This window comes from Colius striatus, chromosome 1 (genome assembly GCF_028858725.1).
Source record: "Colius striatus isolate bColStr4 chromosome 1, bColStr4.1.hap1, whole genome shotgun sequence".
Classification (NCBI taxonomy): Eukaryota; Metazoa; Chordata; class Aves; order Coliiformes; family Coliidae; genus Colius; species Colius striatus.
This window is the reverse complement of record NC_084759.1, coordinates 104,195,298-104,215,261: the sequence shown is the minus strand read 5'-3', so window position 1 is coordinate 104,215,261 and position 19,964 is coordinate 104,195,298. Positions and strand designations below refer to the sequence as shown.

The 19,964-nt window shown below is 35.7% G+C and overlaps 1 protein-coding gene across 3 annotated transcripts in view; it reads right to left on the bottom strand.

Moving 5' to 3' along the window:
• The window catches only part of ROBO2 (roundabout guidance receptor 2), a 462,417-nt gene that overhangs the window by 93,622 nt on the left and 348,831 nt on the right, over positions 1 to 19,964 (bottom strand). For all 3 annotated transcript variants that reach the window (XM_062002636.1, XM_062002644.1, XM_062002650.1), the window contains exons 8-9: positions 7,802 to 7,926; positions 3,221 to 3,392 (exon numbers count right to left, since the gene is read on the bottom strand). In XM_062002636.1, coding sequence (XP_061858620.1) covers positions 3,221 to 3,392; positions 7,802 to 7,926 — 297 coding nt within the window. The remainder of the gene's footprint in view (positions 1 to 3,220; positions 3,393 to 7,801; positions 7,927 to 19,964) is intronic.

Here is a 19,964-nt window from a genome sequence, read left to right as displayed (position 1 = left end):
AATGGATAATATTCAATAGACCTATAGTAAAAAATTTGCAGAGGAGTTTGGGAAAAATGTGTTCAGTATCTATTCTAAATAGATTTTTTTTTTCAGTATATTCCAAATCATTGTTACAGGTCCAGCCTTCTGCTTTCATTCAAAAGACCAGAAACATGACCTTTTAAATCAATTTAGTATCCTATATTAGTTTATTCTTATCTTGCCAGAAAAATCCGCAGTGAGAGATTAAGCATGCTCCTCCATCCCAATACTAACCCTAAACAGCAACTTGCTGAGTTAGTTGGGCAAAGCAGGCTGATTCTACAGTTGAGCATGTGGTGTTTGGAATTTTTATTAATTAATATTAATAACGGCTAGATAAGGAGAAATCAACATCTTTTCCAAAACATTCTGTGCATGATGCATAAATTTATGGAACAAGTTACTGATTGTAAACCATTATTTTTATCTTGAGCACAAACATAGTTAGATGGAAGCATTTGTTTTATTTGAATGATCTACCATTTTAAAACTGTGAGCTACATATTCACATCTTGAGTTTGAAAGGACTGCTAAGGTTGTCTCAATTTTTGAAAAGATTTTGCCTATCCAGATGTGCATTAGACAGTGCATTATATGATAGCCTTTCAAGAAAATACAAGATTTGAATTTCAAATACACTGAAGGCTCTTAGCACAGTCCATAATCAGCAAAATTATAACTCAAGTCAGCACATTTTATCACAGCTAGTAATCTCTTCTCATGTGAACACTTGAGTTAAAAATATTTCCAGTAAAGACTTGTAAGTGCAAAAATGTAACAACTGAAACACTGCTATATATGGTATAATTAAGTACTTGTTTTTCTGCACATGACATATGTTTTCATTCTGTATTGGAACTTCAATTGGATCTAAATTACTCTGGATCAAACAAAAATGTGTTCAAAATGAAAAAGATGGCTCGCCACTATTATTAAATCATTAACGAAACAGAAAAATTCTGGGCTATGAAGTAAAACTGAAATCACCAGCCAAAAACTAGAACATGAATGCTTAAGTGTATAGCTAGCATGAGTATTGTTTATCTTTTATTATCATTTTAAAACCATTAAATTAGATTTCCTTACTGACAAAAATCATTAGCTCCCATAACTTCTGCTCAGCATCAACCAAAACAGATTATTTAGACATTTATGGTTAACTTCCTTACTGAAGCCAATTAGAAAAAATCTGTGATCTAATGGTATATTTATATATATAAATCTCAGTTCCACAAAATTGTTTTGGCACGTTTCTTCTGACCTCACCTGCCCTTTGACTCAAGGATGAAATGTTATTTCTATAAGAGAACCTTGCATTATTTTATAATGATCATGCTGACAGTGGGTTCTGGAAAGCATTTGAAGAACGCAGGCCTTGCACTCCTTGAACAGCAGAGCCACCAGCTAATGCTTTCTCTAGCAATGTGGAATGCGTATCGCTTTTAATCAGAATTAATTGTAGATGAGTTTGAATTTTAGGAGGGACACTTTTATGAGTTATCTGTAGACTTATTAAATAAACTAATGAAAATTACAGAAAGGTCAATTAAGATTCTTTTTTACACACACATTCAAAACAGATAAAGACGGACCACAGGCCCTGTCTGTCAAAAGGAAGAATTTCTCATCACTAATATCCTTGAACCTGATTTGATCCACTCAGTCCCTGTTGCAGTAAATCGCACAGCATCAGCAGGTGCAACCATTAACAGCTCAATGTCTTCTTAGACAATGTTTGTGTGTTCTACTTATTCCAATCACAGTCATGGCACTGAATCAGGCAACACTATGGATAGATATTAAAAAATACTACCTTTCCATTAATTTTAAATGATCTTTTAATCTATATTTAAATTTGAATTGAATGAAAATGCATCATTTTGTCATAGATCATCAAAGAAAGGACGTAAAGAGATTGCAGAGCGAAGGTTAGCCTTTGGTCTCCAGAAACTACTTTACAGAAAAGCAATGTGTTTGTAAAGATGCAAAGATAAGGCAGATATTATCCCTCCTTGTCATAAAAATACAGACAGTTTTTGGAAAACAAAGAAAAGGCATCAAATTAATGCTCAAATCTCTATAACAGGAGCCTGAACCTCTCTACCTGTCACTTGTGATGAATATGCTCTTGTGAAAAGCCAGATTATTCAGAATTAGACATCTTTTCAAACTTTCATACTGCATGTAGGTCTCTAAGGGAACAGTAAAAGTAGACTTCTGCATATAACAACGGTTTTAATGGCAAAAATTCATCAAAGTCTGTCAGGAGATATTTAATGAGTCAGTTAAGGTAAAGAATAATGATGCTGGGGAACGCCAGAGTCTCCTAGTATAAGAGGAATTATGTTGTTTTCTTCACTAATATTAAAGGATGCAAACTGCCTCCTATCCATAATGGGATGAAGAAGGATATCAACAGGATTCCTGACATATGACAAGGACTCATGTTTGTAGATGGAGTAACATAAACGTCAAGGCAGGATAAAATGAAAAGCCAAAATTTTGAAATGGAAAGCGTGAAGACAGATCATGTAGCACTTTTCCTTTCCTGAAAACTTGTCCACCTATATATTTACATGACTCTTTTCATATCTAACACACTGAGAAATTCTTAGAACACAGCTCTGAGGTAGGTGCATTATTCCCAGAGGGGCTAAAAGGTTTATATGTTGTAGCTGTTCTAAAACAACAGCACTCCAGTAAGTTCAAGACAATCATTTTGATTAAAGTGAGCTAGGTACACATCCCCAAACCAGCATGCAAAGACAATACCGAAGACTGGTGGGAAACGAGCCTCATCTCTCTGCACTCCAATTCACTGATTTAATCACAAGCCTCTTCATTCTTCATAATGGTCTTTATGTTTTGCAGTCCTATCTTAGCTTTAGTGAACCAAAAGCTTCCTGTCTGAGCTTTAGTGAATCAAAAGCTTCCTTTTTCATCAACCTTATTCTAAGATGGTTTGCTCCTTGTATGCATTGTCACGGAACTTCCAGAAAGCAAGCAAAATGCAAACTAGATTTACATGCCTTTTTGGTACCAGAGAGAATTGCAGAGACACTCTTCATCATTGTATTTTCTGTAGAAACTCCTCTGTCCACTTGTATTAATTATGTGATCTCATTTGTCTTTATTTACACTGCTTTTAAAACACGTTTGACAGGAAAAAAAAAAAAGAGGAATTTCTATAGCTCACCATCAGTAACTTCCAGCTGAGCTTTTGCTAAAATGCTTCCAGCAACCGTCAGTGCTTGACAAATGTAGTAGCCTGCGTCAGACCGCTGAATGTTCGTAATAGTGAGATCTCCGGTTGGTGACACTGAATACCTGCTGTTGGGTTGGAGAGGCTGGTTTGGGAAGAGTAGATTCTGTAAAGACAATTAATCTTACATCAGTTCAAAACATAAAAGCATGACTTTTCTCTCAGCTAGGGAAATGACGATCTTTTCCTGAAAAGTACTTTGTATAAACTAGAAGAAAAAGTGTGGTTATGACTTTATAAACACATAGAGCTAGCTTTCCCTGCCTTGGGCAACTTGCAGTTTAAATTAGAAATAGTCCTTTGACAGCACGCAGTGGTGTGTTCTGGCTGGGAGTATAGGCGAAGACAATTTTTCCAAGAATCACACTTGACTGACTTGTATTTGTGACACATTCATCTTCATTCTGAATATAATTGTAATAATATACTTACTTGGTTATCAAACCAAGAAGATACAATACTACAGTAAACATTAGATAACTGGCATAAATAATTGAATCCTGGATACTTGAGGGAACATAGCACTATTGTTTGTGAATGCATTCTGGGCAAAGAGAAAGTAAGAGTGTGGCACAAAAGGCAAGCTGGGAGGAAGATACAAACAGGTTATAAAGTAGGAGAAGCTATCAGAGTATGAGAGCTTAAAGGAGGAGTAAAAGGAAATGAAAACCAAGATTTATCAAAGATGAAACACAGCATGGAGCCTTGAGGTTGAAGAGAAAGGGTATAAATCTGATGTAGAAATCATCAGAGAGAAAAAATAATTTCATTGGATTGGAGAAAAGAGAGACGTCAATAGGAATAACTGGAATAGTTGTAGTAGTCATTGCATATGATGAAGGACTGAATAAATCAATAATACAGAAAAAAGATTGAAGAGGTTTTAGTGGTGAGGGTTTCAGCTGTATTTTCAAGGCAAAAGTTATACTGTCTGGAATTATTTTGATATGAATAATAAAAAAAGGAAAAGTGAGACTGTGAACAGAAAGGGCAGCAGTATTGCCCAGTGAGACAAAAAGGGGGATAGATTAAACAGTAATTAAAACAACAGTAATTCCAGGAAAATAAGGTCCGGTTTTTTATGTCAACTCAATAAGCTTCTATGAAAAACATAATTATTTGTATCAGGAATATCCTAAAATACTGTTCCCATGCTGTAATAAGCTTTCAGTTGTTACTGAAGTTCTGTTTAGCTCTGCTGTGCTTTCTAATGATGAATCCATACTAAATTACAAGCTTGTCTAAATGGGCTAAAAAGAAAATCTAGAAAGACAGAGTAGAGTATTAGATGACTTATCTGTAGAGGTGCTTCCTCAGCAGTAGATGTTAATGGTATACAAAAAATTATTTAGAACTGAAAAGCAGCAAATTTGGATTTTAAAAATTCTGATTTGGAGTGAAATTCACATCTTTGTTACTCTTTGTGCAATAAAGGGAGAGAGATGTACTTTAAACAGGACTCGACAATCCAAGTATCCTTATATCTGTATTAACTTACTGGGCTAGTTGTCACCCTAGGGTAAGTCTCTTCCCTTACTCCCTTTCAACATCAATGTCCAAAAATTTTTCACAGCAAATTTTTCCTCAAAATCAATACGCACCCACTAAACACGTCATATCCAATAAGAAAAAAAAAAGTGAGAATTCTGAAACAATTTCAGGCTACAAGGCTAAGTGGTTCTAAAAAAATTACCATTTTCCATATTGCCTTGAAACTTTCAAAATAACCTCTGCTTGGCACAGTTACCTACCAAATGAGGGTATTATGGAAACCACTAAATTTTATGAGAAAGCAAGGAATTATTATATGGTTAAGTCTGACTCCATTTAGAACTCATTATGCAAAGCAGAAAAAGAAACACAATGTAAAAGATAGTGAAGTGATCAAGATCCTAATTCTTAGGAGGAGTAAGACCCAGAATCCTCTTTATCACTGTATTAGAAAGGGAAGGCTACACTTCTTTTTGTCTTCAGTGGGAGCTTTTCTGTTCTGGAGAGGTACCACATCCCAGGGAATATTCCACACATCAGAAGGAGTTCATCAGTTTCAAGGCTCTTCCCTTCAAAGACCAGATAACTATGAATTATAACTTGTCCTAAATTATAGTACAAACCCTTTTAAAACATTTTTACAATTTCACTAGTTTTAATTAGCCATCGAGTTGCTCATCTGGGCACAATGGTGGCACCCTGGGTTGCAGACAGGGGGACCAGAGTCATTCCTGATATAATAGCATTGAATTTATCTCAAGGAAGAATTTAATCCAGAGAGTCCAAAGGTTACGCATGCTTTGCCCTGGTGCATTTCATTGGTGGGTGGCTGCTAGGCTCCAGGGAGTAGGCTCCAGAGTACAAAGGACCAGCTGTTTATGCATAAGTTGGCACAAAAAATTACTCAGGAGGGAACAGCTCCCCTCCCTTCCAGCTGGTTGTGCTTAGAAACACAGGATCAAGAAATAGATTCACAATGAAAAATACCCTACAATTACTGGAGTCAGCTAACATGACTGCATAACATTGCTGCAAACAGCAGAGCTGCAAATTGTTCCTTGAGTGAAAGCAAATACAAGCATTGTAAAGCCAAGCAACAACTCAGAGGCAGGCAAGTAAAGGTGGAAAGTCATGTAATTTGGACAAAATACTTTCCCTCAGATTTGTATGATGATATACAGTGTGTGGAAACTCACCTATTCTATCACATCTCGTTGCAAAATCTGGCAAGTTGTATACTGAGACGGTAACAACAACCCGTGTTCCTTCAACAATGCTCAATTAAGATTAACATAAGGGTGTAGTGAATCACATTGAGCTACATTTAAGGGTTTGATTGTAAACCATGCAGGTATCAATTTTTATGCTGCATTTATTTGCCAAAAAAGACTATTCTAACCCTCAGGGATCTGGTTCTCAATATGGTAATTAATTTTCCAGGTTTGTAATTAAACAGCTTTAACATGGTACAATCAGTAGGTAATAACATTCAATTAAAGACACAAGATGCATTTTCACCTTAAAATGTTTTACCCTTGAAGTGATACCAATGGAAGAGGATAAAATAGAGTATTAACACTTTTCAATTACACTAAATGACTTTAATCCTGCAAATGATGTCCTACTTTAATTAGAAGCTCTTCTCTTTATTACAGCATGATGGATGTCCACTTTATTAGATTCAAGTGTGACACTATAAGCTCATTTTACATAAACATTACCATGTTATTAAAATGCTCTACAAGGATGGGGTTTGAAATGTTTGCTAAGACACCAGTACTTCCTATGTTAACTTCAATATGCTATCTTACTTTCCAGGATGTGATCCATGGAAGCTAGATCTGAAGTTCTTCAGATAATACACTGAAAGAAATACACTGAAGATTAGGCTTACAGTCAAACAAGCTTACATTCATAAAGCCACAAATGCAATAGAGCACAAAATGCTGTCAGCCTTGGTCATGTCACTCTGGAGCAGTTATCTGACTGCAGGTGAAGCAGAAGCAGATGGGGCAGAGTGGGAAAACTGTGGTTCAGTTCTTAAATCACGTTTTAACTGAGGTCGTACACACAATACCTCCAGATCAGACAAAAGGCACAACTGCATTACACAGCACAGTGTGGATAGTTGAGTTAATTCACATACCATCATATGGGAAAAAGTAGCACAGGGGTCTGAAAAGACTAATTTAGACAACAGAGACAGGTACACAGACAGGTGTACCCATGACAGGCTTCATCAGACTGCTGCAGAAGGCACCGTCCTTGGTCCCTTTTTAATCTTTCTCAGATGCAAAAGAGAATATGGAACACAATTTACAGTGTTGAAATTTAACATATTAACATGAATTGCAAGTTGAAAGTGTGAAGGCCCGAGTTCAGCTATAACACCATGCCAATACAGCAACTGCAGTAAATTAAAAAAAGAATCATGGCATACTATTTAATTATTAAGCTATAGAAGTTAGTATTGGCTGATGGCAACACTGATGGCTACTTCAGAAATCTTGCTTTCAAAAAATGACAGCAAGAATCAGGGAAATATTTCAAAATGCAGATTTGGAAATTTCCTGAGACAATTTTTCTGAAGAAAGCATCCATGTGTTCAAAATCTATATTTGTATGCACTAAGATATGTGCAATGCCAATGCAAATCAGTTTGCTAGATATATATCTGCTTGATCGTGTCTAGACAGGTTGTGAACTGTAATTACTGACTCTGATTAGTTAAAGACTGAGTCATACCTTTTTTGTCTGTCTCACCCACCTGTTTGTTGGGGGCTTCAGAATGAAGTCTTTAAGATATATACTGCTGCATTCTATACTTTTATACAACACCTAGCACAAGTTTTACCAACTTAAATGGCCTTTGAGTTCTTCAAAATAATAATTTTTTTGAAAGCAGCAACAAAACATTGGTAGAGAATACTGGTATTTTAAAGGACAAATTCATGTGAAAAACTAAAAGAATCTGTGAAAGGTAATATATTGTCTTGAATGACTTATAGGGTCCTTATAACTTACCTGGCTTCCTTCTTTTTGCCAGAAAACAGCTGGCTGGGGATTTCCTTTAGTTTCACAAGGAAAAGTCACTGTTCGGCCCTGGGCTACAATCTGGTCTCGTGGTCTCACCACAAACTGTGGGGGAGCTACAATGTAAGAAAAAACACGGTGTAAATTTAGGATATTTTGTCAGGGGAAGATGATGAATATTGAAGGAAAGAGACAACATTATGAAGTTTTGTTTTAAGCCAGGAGACATAACACCAGAAACATTAATTAGTATAGACAGAACTCATATATAACAAAAACAACAACAGCAACATAGAGAACAGCAATATCAGTGTGTAATAGTGATACCTCAGTTGTAAAAAAAAAAAAGAAACCAAAAAAAAAACCAACAAAAAAAGAAACATTACAATCATACATGCTAGGGTAAATTCTGATGATAATAAATGCTAAGGAGTAGCAGTCAGCTGTTTATGATGCTGCTTCTGGATGTATTCTACCTTTCGTCTGGGCAGGTATCAGCTCTCAACCACTACACTTTGCAGAGCCTCTTGTGCTGGAGCTATCATTCATTGCAAGGTATGGATTACGATACACAGACTGCCTTTTTCAGTCTGCCCCTCAAGACTTTTAAAAACAATTGAGAAAGGAGAGGAAAGTCTGGATGACAGCAGGAGAGAAGTTCAAGAGCTCTCTCATTTCTCATAGTGATGGTATGGTCAGGAAAAGAGTGGGAAGGAGGACTTGCTGTAAAAGGAATAGTTGCTAAAACAACACAAACTCGAGAGATCCAGGTTTAAGCTTGTGTAAAGACAAAAAAGGCAGCAATAGTTGAAGAGTTAATGGCCAGTATTGAGGAGTGAGTAAGAAGGAATAGGTATTCCAGCAGATCAGGAAGAGGCAAGGGAAAGAAAAGAAGAGAAAGAACCACCAGTACTGGTAATGTTTTCAAGTATATAGCATTACAAGTGTTCAGACCAGAAAACACAGTCAGAAGTCAAAAATTTGTAAAAAAAAAGAGGTATAGTTTGACTTGTCTGGAAGTATTGATGGAGAATAGAGAGTCAATGTTTTGTGAGGAAAGAAGGGAGAGAAATGGTGTTAATGTGCTGAAGGAAAGTGGGCAAGAAGTAGTGTTGGGAAGATTTAAGAGAAAAAATTTGACAACAGTGAGCATGATGTGATAAGCAAATGACTTTTCTATGTGTGACAGGCAAACCCTCCAGTCTTGGTTCAACATTGGAATTCAACACAACTGGTTTTACACTAGTCAGCTTATCTTAAAAAATGTAAGCAGTAAATCCAAATAGTCTTATCAAAAGACTAGCCAACTTTTGGGGCAGGCTGAAGAAGGGGACAAAACAGTAAAAAACCTGTCACATTTATTTTCTTCTATTCCACTATTGGTTTGGTGGTTGTGGAGAGGTATGGTTTGGGAACACTAAGCTTTTAGGTAAATAGAATTTAAGTGTTTTAGAAAAACGCATTTTCACCATTATAATTACAAACTATTTAATTAGGCACGAAGAGCAATCAAGACCCAGCTTCCGATTACACCTGCTGACAGCACAGACACAAATCTGTTAACTGCATAGAAATATATGCAGCTTTGATTTTTAATACACTTTGCAGTTATCTCATGAGGTACTTCCCAATGCTTTACAGATCAACAGGAGTCTAAAGAGCATCAGTTGAATAGTGCTGCCATAATGCTTTGTTAAAACAAGAACTGCAAGACACTTAATTAACAGGAATCACCATCAATTTAAATACAGACAACACAAGAAGTTGTCTTCTGCCTCACACTTAGGTTTTGACCTCTCTGGAGATAAAAGCATCCACCTCTTACCAAGGTCCAGGTGTCAGTCTTCTGAAAGAGCAGAGATGCAGAACTAGGTGCTTTGCTGCTACTCATTTATATTCATATGTTTTGAGATTTCTGTAAGAGCATTGGTGTTGCTACTCATCCTCTAGGATCTGAACGCATGGTGTACTATTTCTAAACTGCTGGACTGAAGTAAGTTACTTGTTTTTTCCTTACCTTGTTTTACCTAACATATCTGTACGCAATCCCTACTGCTGTAATAAAACACTAATGTAGTAACCAGCACGTGTGTGTATTCATTCAATCATACGGAATGGGAAAGAAAGGAAGACCTTTGAGTGGTAATCAGAAAGCTCCATTCCTACAGGCATACCATACTCTAAGGTATCTCAATTTCTGTCCACCCATTTAATAAAGGTCAGTATTCACTGCTCAGCCATAGAAGTTCATTGCCCAGGTATTAACATAGGACCAACAGCAACCTCAGGCTGAGGGGAAACTAGAAAACCTCTTCAGATGTTCTATCTGCATTTGACAGGAACTACGCATGAGTCCTATGTCTATGTTGCATTATGGGTGGCCTCAAGACCATAATCTTTCTATCACAGTGCTAAAAACCTGGTGTTAGGAGACCATCCCATGAATCATACCTAGGCAGGACTGATGCCTAAGGTCACTTTGCAGGCATGTTTGATGCACTGGGGATATGTTATGCAGTGTTCTGAGACAGATCAACAAAAGGAGGAGGGGCATGGCATTTCCATAAGCCAGTCTTTTAAATCATGTAACCAAATGAATATAAGGTAGGTAAGTTTAAGGGCTCATCTGAAACATTCTCACATAAGGCTGTACAATAAGTCAACAATTCAAAGCTCTGGGCAGATGTAATAGAACTGAACTTGATGCTGTAGCCGATTTTCCAAGGACCAAATTAAGGTAACTTGGTAGTCAAGGAGCAATGAGAAATAAATGTTCTAGTTTCTACCTAGTTCCTAGTTTTTGACCTACTCCAAACTTTGAACATCTCTCACTTTCCTAAGAAAGAATCCTTTCTTTTGGAAGGAAAAAAGAAAAAAGGAAAAGCAGGAATTAAGATTGCAGCTCAGTCCAGACAATCTAAATCACTTGGATTGACCCTGTTGCTCTATTCTCTCCCCGTCACAAACCAAACATAGTAGGTAAACAGAAGATCTGTGGTCTTGTAGCTACTACTTTAGAGATTCCAGTGAACAGTGATGTATGGTTATGCAAGGATATATTTTTAACTTTTTCTCAGCAACTATAATTACGACAAATTCACTACAAAAAAATGAATCAGAGCTTTTATTTAAACACAATCTCTTGATCCACAAGGAGATTACTTTTATTGGTCATCACATTTAATTAAAGCACAAACCCGATACCTTCAACCAAACCATTTGATAATATTTTCACCACATCAGTTTTATGAATCGATTTCTAGTTGAATAATGCAAATTGAAAATTGAAAGTAACAGTTAATAACTGCAAGAGTAATTCTTGGTCAAGTATAACTACAAAAGCAGTAATACTGCCATTATCCCCAGAGAATGCAATGCAACCCTGCTCAGATTCAGCAAGGCTTCTCTGACAGAATAAGCACTTGTGCTCTTATATTCTCCCCAAAAGAGAGTTCATTATCTTCACATATAGATGTTGTTTATAAAGGTAGGTAAGTATTATTATTCCAATTTTGCAGAAAGGTTATCTGAGATGATGACTTGCTGAATGCCCAGCTTCAGTGGAACGGTAGATAAAACCTAATTCCAGCCATTATTGCCTCTCTCAAAGTAGGTGAATTTTTAAAACATTCTGAAAAGGTACAGTTAGAGAAATAACAGCAGGCTTGATATGCTTCAGCTGTTAAAGTTATGTGGTGTTTTAATGCTTAATTCAAGCTAAACATTAAGGTCATTAGAAGAATCTGTTGAAAAAACTGTTATGAAGCAGCAAACCAATTGTTGTGCCTATCAGACTATTACCCTTTACTGTTTCAGATGTAACATTAACTGGATTGGAATAAACGGAGTGGAAAAACTCTTGTTTAATTGGTATTTGAAAGTCAAAGACAATGCCTTTTAAAGGAAATATATTGTTTGGATTCCAGGGGACTAGCCAAAAACAAGAAAAAAAGAGAACAATTAAGACTACAGATCCCGTATACCTCTATTGAACTTTTTTTTTTTTTTTGAGAAATTTAAACAGTACACAGTAAATTAGATTTGATTTCTGGCAAATTATGCTTTGATACTGCATTCAGCAAATGCTGGCTTCAATCAATGTCACACTAAAGCTCTGTCATGCTAATAGATGATTGTGCGACTGAGTGGGATGATATGGAAATCAGATGGTTGAACATGAATAGAAAGCATAGGCCAAGTACAAGGGGGCTTTGAGATGAGGGGATGGGGGACCCTAAGGTTAATCACATCATGTTCAGAACTGTTTTTACAGCACAGAACATTATTCTACTGTAAGAATTAAAATGGAGATAGAAAAGCATGAGCAATAGTGAGCATTAGTTATGTTGTTTAAAATGATAAGACTGCATTCTGTTGGACTCCTTCTAGACATCATTTAATGCGTGACTGAGCGGATCTTCTGTTCCATTAATAAATGTATGGAAGGTAGCCTCTGCTCAAGTGTTAAAGAGCTTTAGAAAAAACTAAGGAAACAAACATTAAAAATCATTTCAAAGGGATTTCTCAACTCTTCCCTAATCTTTATAGTTAGCAGGATCTCTACTCTGATGAGATGGATTGTTTCTTTTCCAGTAGTGTTACTGAAGAGTAAAAGTTACATTAAGTCATCAGGAGCTGATAAAAGTGCTGGTGTAAAGAAACTTGACTGAGACAGTGAGTTCTTCCCTCCTAAGTGAACTCTGGACATTCTGTGGCAGACAAGTCAGAAAGAAAATGGAAAATTACCACAGAAAAATGTGAATTTACAGCAGAAAGCATACCAATCCCATATCAAGTACTAGTAACATTTTATTTCAGTGACACAGTTTTCTAAGTTATCTTTCGGTTGGTAGTTCACATTGAACTAAATGATCCTAAGGGAATTTTCATGACTTGCTCATATTATCTCCTCTGGCCCAGTGCGCTGGGGTTCATACATTATACTACTGTGATTTGAATTAAAAGTAGATATTGTAGCAAGTTTTAGTCCAGTTTGCTACTGCAGACAGAAGTGGACTTGTAATCCCAGTAACTCATATCAGAGAGATGTTTGTTGTTGTTTGGATTTTTCCTAAACATCTTCAATAACGTAAGGCATCTACTATGAGACCAAGCTCATTTTACATAATCCAAACAATTTTCAGATAATGAAAACTTTAGTAATCTCTTAATTACATGTACTTAGATAAAAATGTCCTCCTATATCATGGCATATAAGGCTTTATTCAAAGCTCATTCAAGTCAGTAGGAATTCTCTTATTGGCTTATTTGGTCTTTGGAATGGATCCATTGAAAAAATAATGTATTACAGGAAAAGAGTGACAGCAATAAATTTTAAAGGGCTTAAATTACAGATTCTACAACCTTTAATTACAACTAATTTCAGTTGATAGTGAACTGCAAATGAAATTCATCGTGAAGATTACTTAGTCAAGCTAAAGTTTTAAACTGGAAATGTTTATTATCCATAAACATATTTCTGTGACTCGTTTAAAGGGGGCAAGATGAAAGATGCTGACTTGTAAATATTCTAAGCCAAACTCAGATAATTCTCATTGATAGAGAAGAAAGCTTGGAGGAACAAGTAGAAACACAGTGGCTGCTAAAGCTCCAACATTCTGCTTCCAGCAAGGAAGAGAGAGCAAACCAACTTGATATCTCCATCATAATAATCCTTTGAATAATCAAAGTTACACACGGTACCATACTCAGTAGCTTTGTCTGGATGTAAGAAGGATGGTTACAATGATAATGGCACCTTCCCCAAATTGTCTTCTGACTTCTGCAACCCCACCAATGTCACAAACTTCTCTTGCAAAGCCCTTAAAGACATAAGGTTGGATATCTCAATGTCCTCGCAAACCCTTACCACAGTGACAATATTCATGTGGCTACTTCAGCTGGTCTTCGATATATGTTTACATTTTAAGACATCAAACTCAGTTCCAGACTTACCAAATACAGAATAAGATTTGCATCTTAGACATTTATACACAGGATAGCAGAAGCCCTCAGAGCACCAGCTGAAGTATTATATATTTTGAAAAAGGAAGTAACCCTAGACATCATTTGTGGAGTAGCACTACTTATTTGCAGGATTGTTTTGGTGGTTCCAGATACTGGCTTAGATGACAGCTGAAAGTAGTAAAGGAAATCTTAAAAGAAAATAATATTCCCCTATCTTTGTGTGTCCTTGGTTAAATTTGTCTAGAAGGTCTGACAGATATTGGACTTTTGGATTTTTTCCATGATAAAAATGTGAAAAAAACCTACAAGACCCTACTTACATACCTTGCTGTAACATTTGCTCTTTGTATGGCACGAACTGCTAAAAAATGCAGATATGAAAGTCTAGGAGCTTTGGAAAATGTTTTGCAAGGCTTTTATTGCTGAAGGAAATAGAGGAAAACAGAAAAATATGTTCGGCCTCAAGCACTAGAAACCTAGGTTGAGTCAGCAGTTCTTTCCTCAGAAGTTCAGATCTTCTCACTAGGTACTTAAAGTGGTGTAAGGACACAAAGTTATTAGTGCACTATTATCCATGACTAATGATAAATCAAAGATGTATCCTCTGACATGGGAACCTTCACAGAAGCTTGAGATGATGACAGCTTATGTCTATTACTAATTCAGATTTTCTTATCAAGGATAAACTCATGGAAGTGGAGGATGGTCATTTTCTTTAAAGTGAAAACACTTCCCAATTTTATGGTGCGCTTCAATGATTAAGTGTGTTCACAGACATGGAAGGAAGCATCATTTTAGGACTTTATGATTGAGTTTCCTTTCTTTCTTTGTCATGAGTATCACGTTAGCAGAGGAATCTATAACTATTCCCTAGTCTGACTGCAGTTGGACTTTAAAACAAGTGAATAGATCTCATTTTGTGGACATTTTGGTTTTTTTTGAAACTACATTCTCTTCCTTATACATTTAGAGTGTTCTCTTTCTTCCATGATTTCTTCTCCAGGTGGATGGTTCTGCCAATAAAAATGAGGAATGACTAGGTTGCAGTGATAACGAAAGATTCATGAAGCCCTTCACTAGACCTGTGATATCATTTTAAAATTACACAGGTGAAGGTGGTAAAGCAAGTACATGATGTGGATTCTTCTGAAAAGCAGTTTCCCATAACCTAGAGTATTGGTAGTCTATCGCTCAGATACCATCTTTCACATCGACACTGCTTCAAAATTACTTCTCATACATCCTGCACGAATAGATCAAACACACAAAATTAGAAGGACAGATAACAAATAGGGAGAATTTTTAGCTGGTTGAATGAAAAGCAGCACTGAGAGAAATGAATTAGGCTGCAACGGGGCAGGTATAGAAGGCAGAGGGAAGTGAGGTCTCAACAAGTATATTACCAGGACCAGTTCTGCTGTAAGTGTTTGCGCCTGTCTCACTAATAGTGAGAAATTTCTTTTGTTTTGTTTGCTATTTTCAGATGATGTAAAAACAACAGTAGTGTGAAAAAAATCACACTTAAATCCTTTTGGAATGCTAAACTTTCCCTCACACCTGGACTAATTGTTCTAATCTTCAATTTAAATTCAGGTTTTGCATGTCACATACGAAATTTTTATCCCTTAGTTGTTCTGAAACACTGAAGCAGATTATCTCTGAAAGCACGGAAGCATAGGCATTTTTTTTTCTTTGCAAGAGGTGAAAGAAGTCTAGAGAATCAATAAATAAAAAACGCTAATCTCTCTATTATCTCTGGATAACCTAAAAGAAAGAAGTGAGATAAATCTGCATGGTGAAAAAAAAAAGGTGAAATAAACAATAATGAAAAAGCAAGTTTGGTTTATACTCAAAGTTTTCTTGCTGAATTCAATTAACATCACTCTCAAATCCTCCCAAAAAGCACTACCAAGGATTTATTTTCCTTCTTCCCTAGAGCTAATGTCAATAAAAAGACCTGTGAGAACAATTATTCAAAAAATCCATTTCTATCTTCTACATAGTAGAAAAGAAAGGCAATCTACTTTCTGCTCCGCCCCACATTTCCAGTGCTCTGAGCTCAGTAGCAGCACTCTTCCTGACCCCCCTCCTTTTCTTGCAGTGCATTTAAATATTGTTTAAATATCTGGTCGGAACTTCATCTCAGCATTAGATTGTAGCCTGCTTTCATTTAATCATACATCTCTATTTTATTGTATCTTCTCCAACCACTTCTTTTAAGCAGCCCCTGCACCTTATAGATGCTCCTGGAAAATCCCTCCTAATAAGTCCTTCTCTTAGTTTAGATGCATATAAAGAGATAGCATTGATTTTGTCTGCCCGATATCTTACATAGGACTTTTTCCACTTTAGACAATGTGGGTTTTTTTCTTAAGTTTCTACTCAGACCAGATAAAAAATATGTGCTTTCCTAAAGTCTTAAAACTTTAGCCTGCTTGCTAATGTAAACTGTACCATTAGGTGATGGCTCCTGCTACCATACCTTCTGTGAGTTTAGCAAGCAAAAGAAATTACACCAACAAAAAGACATCTAATCTGCCATGATTCCTTTTGCCATGAGAGATAATAGGAGGGTTTGCTGGTAATGTATTTAAAAAAGAAAAGCATACCACTTGTAGATATAGTAAAATTTCATCAAAATAATTAATGTAATCCAGTCATCTCCTTAAAAAAAAAACTCATGAATTCACGTGCTGAATAGTTAAGGGAATGATGAGGAAAGAGCCTAGATAGGCTAATAGGCCACCCCTGTTGTGAGAAAGATGACAAGTTCTTGGTTTATTTACCCTTGAGAACAACAACAAAAAAAAAAGATAACTGAGAGAAGACACTGTGCTCAATTTGAGCAGAGTGTCAACTGAAGAGAGGAAAAGGAATGAGTAAGAAATAAGACTACTCATGCTCACTGACAATGCTAACATTCAAGGAATGGGGCATAACCGTGTTTTGCTGTTGAGTAATACCAAGGTCATATTCAAACTGTAATATGGCTAGCAACAATTGAGCAAAGAAGAGAAAGGAAAAGTGAATGGATGAACACACGAATTTCCACATTCATCCTGAAGGAAAAGTGTGAGATTTCTCCTTTTAGAAAAAGGAAGGGAAAAGTTTGGTGGGAGCAACACATCAAAATACTGTCTTATACACTAATCTTCAAAGATTTATGAAGAGACTTGTAATCCATTGAAGTAAGAAAAGAATTCCTACTGATCTAAGCATGCATCAGGAAAGCTAAAAAAGATTTACAAGTTGAACATCCTAAAACTTTCATGAGCCAGAGTTTAGCAATAATATATTAAAAAAAAAAAAAAAAAAAAAAGGTGCTTGATCACTTCCTGCACTTGCTGTAACCGAGTTTTCTCTAAGAGAAATGGTATGAGTACTGGCACATACTTGGTGCCATAGTGGAATGAGCCAGGACATCACAGTATGACATGCTAAAACTTCAAGTGTAAAATAGGCTCATTTTTTCGTCTTTCACTTAAGGAAGAAAAAAATCCCAAAAGCTTAATGTCTACTAGTGTCCTTACCTTCTGAGAATTTCTATCGGTGGTAGCAGCAGGAAGACAGGCAACATACCACACTGATATAAATTTGAGATTTTTGCCATTGAAAGATGGCACAATAGCTCCAAATATGATCTGATCTCTTCTGTCAGATACCAATTGCCATTAATGATGTTTTATAAATTCTCCGTGTCTCAAAGTAAAGCTCATATGTTCATGAATATACTAAAAGTATTAATCCTATACAGACTTTCCTTGAAACAGAATGCAGAAGGATAAAGATAAGTCTTCCTCACCATTCTAAATCATCTGAACAATATAATTTTTGATCACAACATCTAATAGAACTTTGTTGAAAGTACAGCCCTTTCTATTTTATGTTTCATGCTGCAGCACTCTTAATAGACTATTTAAATCATGCCAAGGTGATTTATGTCATGAAAACTTCCCAGAGCAGATGCATCACACAGTCACATTGCACTTAAATATGACAAGACTGTATTTAATTAATATTAAATTTGGAAAATTCATGGCAAATGTCATATCTGTTTCTTTCTTCTCCAACATGATACAGAAGTGAAGTTTTTGGAACTTCCTTGCTCTCCCTTCACTTAGTTATTTCCAAATACTTAATTTCTATCCAGATGGCCAAAGTATCTATTTACTGCATGTCGTCTTTCTAGGAAGAGGAGTCATAGCATATGACAAAAAATTAAGTAAAGATCACTTATTGCAAAGGAATTGAAATACAAAGAACTGTATTTTCCCTTGGACATGGTTGAAATAAATTTGAAAATTAAGTACTTCGACACCTGAATGACTTTTTGCATGATTGGTAAAAAGGTAACTTATACATCAGACAGATCTTCATAGATCTTTTATTTAAACATTAAGTACTCTGTCTCAAAGCAGGATAGTAATTGCTTTCGAAAAAGAGGATCAGTGTTACTTTCATTGGGACCATACAAAACTTTTGGGCTGCTCAAAACTTTGTGCTTCGTTTAGCAGCTATTCTCGTGCCCAACTGCCATAAGGATTAGAGCAATTTGCAAAAGGGAGAGAATATGAACTTGCTTATCTGGAATATACATCTAATGAGTGAAATAATGATAGAAACCAGCTAAATAGGGATAAATATCTTGTTTCCTATACTCATCTGTTGTAAATCCTATCAGAAATATTTTAAAAAACTTATAAATAATATTTCTTTTATAAGTAAGCGACGTATTTATTCCTAGCAGCAAATGCAAAAATGATGACTTTGGCATAGAGCTGTTAACCTCACCCATCTTTGGGAAAGCCATGCATCACTTTTTCTGTACAGTATATATCATATGTTTATAACTGCTTGAATCAAACATAGTCATCGGTAATTGCACTCCTGGATTTTCCACTCCAGTTGAAATTTAAATAAAAAGATCACAAATAAGAGAATATAAATATTTGAAATGGGCAAAAATTGAATGAAAATTATCCTGTTTGCAACAAGAATTGAAATTCTGAAGCATTATAAATACATTATTCTTCAGTGACAAGCCAATGAAAGAAAATGGTTTGGCTTTGTTTAAAACACAATAAAGACAAAACATATCTGCTTTGAACTGGAGGTAGTGCTGAATGGTAAAGGTATATAGATAGTACTTAGGTGTCACAAAATAGCATAAAGTTCTAAACTACTCCCCTGCAGTTTAACATACACTTCTGTTGAAATGTAACCATCTTAGAGAGCTGTGAGCTTAATATCATTAAGTAGTGTTTACTTTAACTTTTTTTTTTTCAGTGAGAAGATATATTTTTGCTCTGGGTTCCAGGTAACTTTTTGGACAAAAAATAGATAAAGTATTTGACCCACCACTTTTGTCAAATGGCAATTTTAACAGAAGATCAACTGGGCTTCTTGTGGTAAATTGTGGTGGAAAGTTGTTTTGGGTTTTTTTTTGCCTTACTAGGCTTTTTTATTTTTTTTTAAAAAACAGGATAGTCAGGTGCTTGCTTTGAATGAAACAGAGACATGAACTGTAGAAATCCATTTCATTTCAGGTCCTTAAGCAAAAACAATAATGACATATGCTATCATAAGGACAGCATTGCCATTTCTACATGTACAGGATCAAATAAAAGTGTTCTAAAGAAACTACACACATACTTGCATGAGAGTTCTATATCTTAAATATCTTTGGGGTTTGACTTATTTACTTAACAATCTTTTCATAATTCACAGAGACAGTCACTAAATTAAGTAATTGCATAGAGATTATAGGTCCTTGTAATAATTATTTTAAGGTCAATCATTGTAATTTATGTTTCCTGAACAAGTTATGTAAAAGAAGAATTTACTTTGTGCCAGATGTTCACCTGCAACAAAACTCAATAGCATAGACTGGGAATATACTAAATAGACCACAGCACAGTCATACAAAGGGATTATAAAACTGGACATGAAGTTACTCGAGACCAAGAGCTTCTGTATAAGCTTTGGAGTTGTAATCACGGATGACTCAATGGCCTGAAAAGTCTTAAACAAGAATCAGTGTTCTGAAATAAGACATCATCAACAGTGCTGAAATCTGTAATTTTCTTGTGAATCTCCAGTCATCTATTTCATGTGGCTTTCACAGAGCCTGAAATAGTCTCTACTTTGTGATTTTTTTCTTTTTACTTGTCTCTCTTATAAGAGTGAG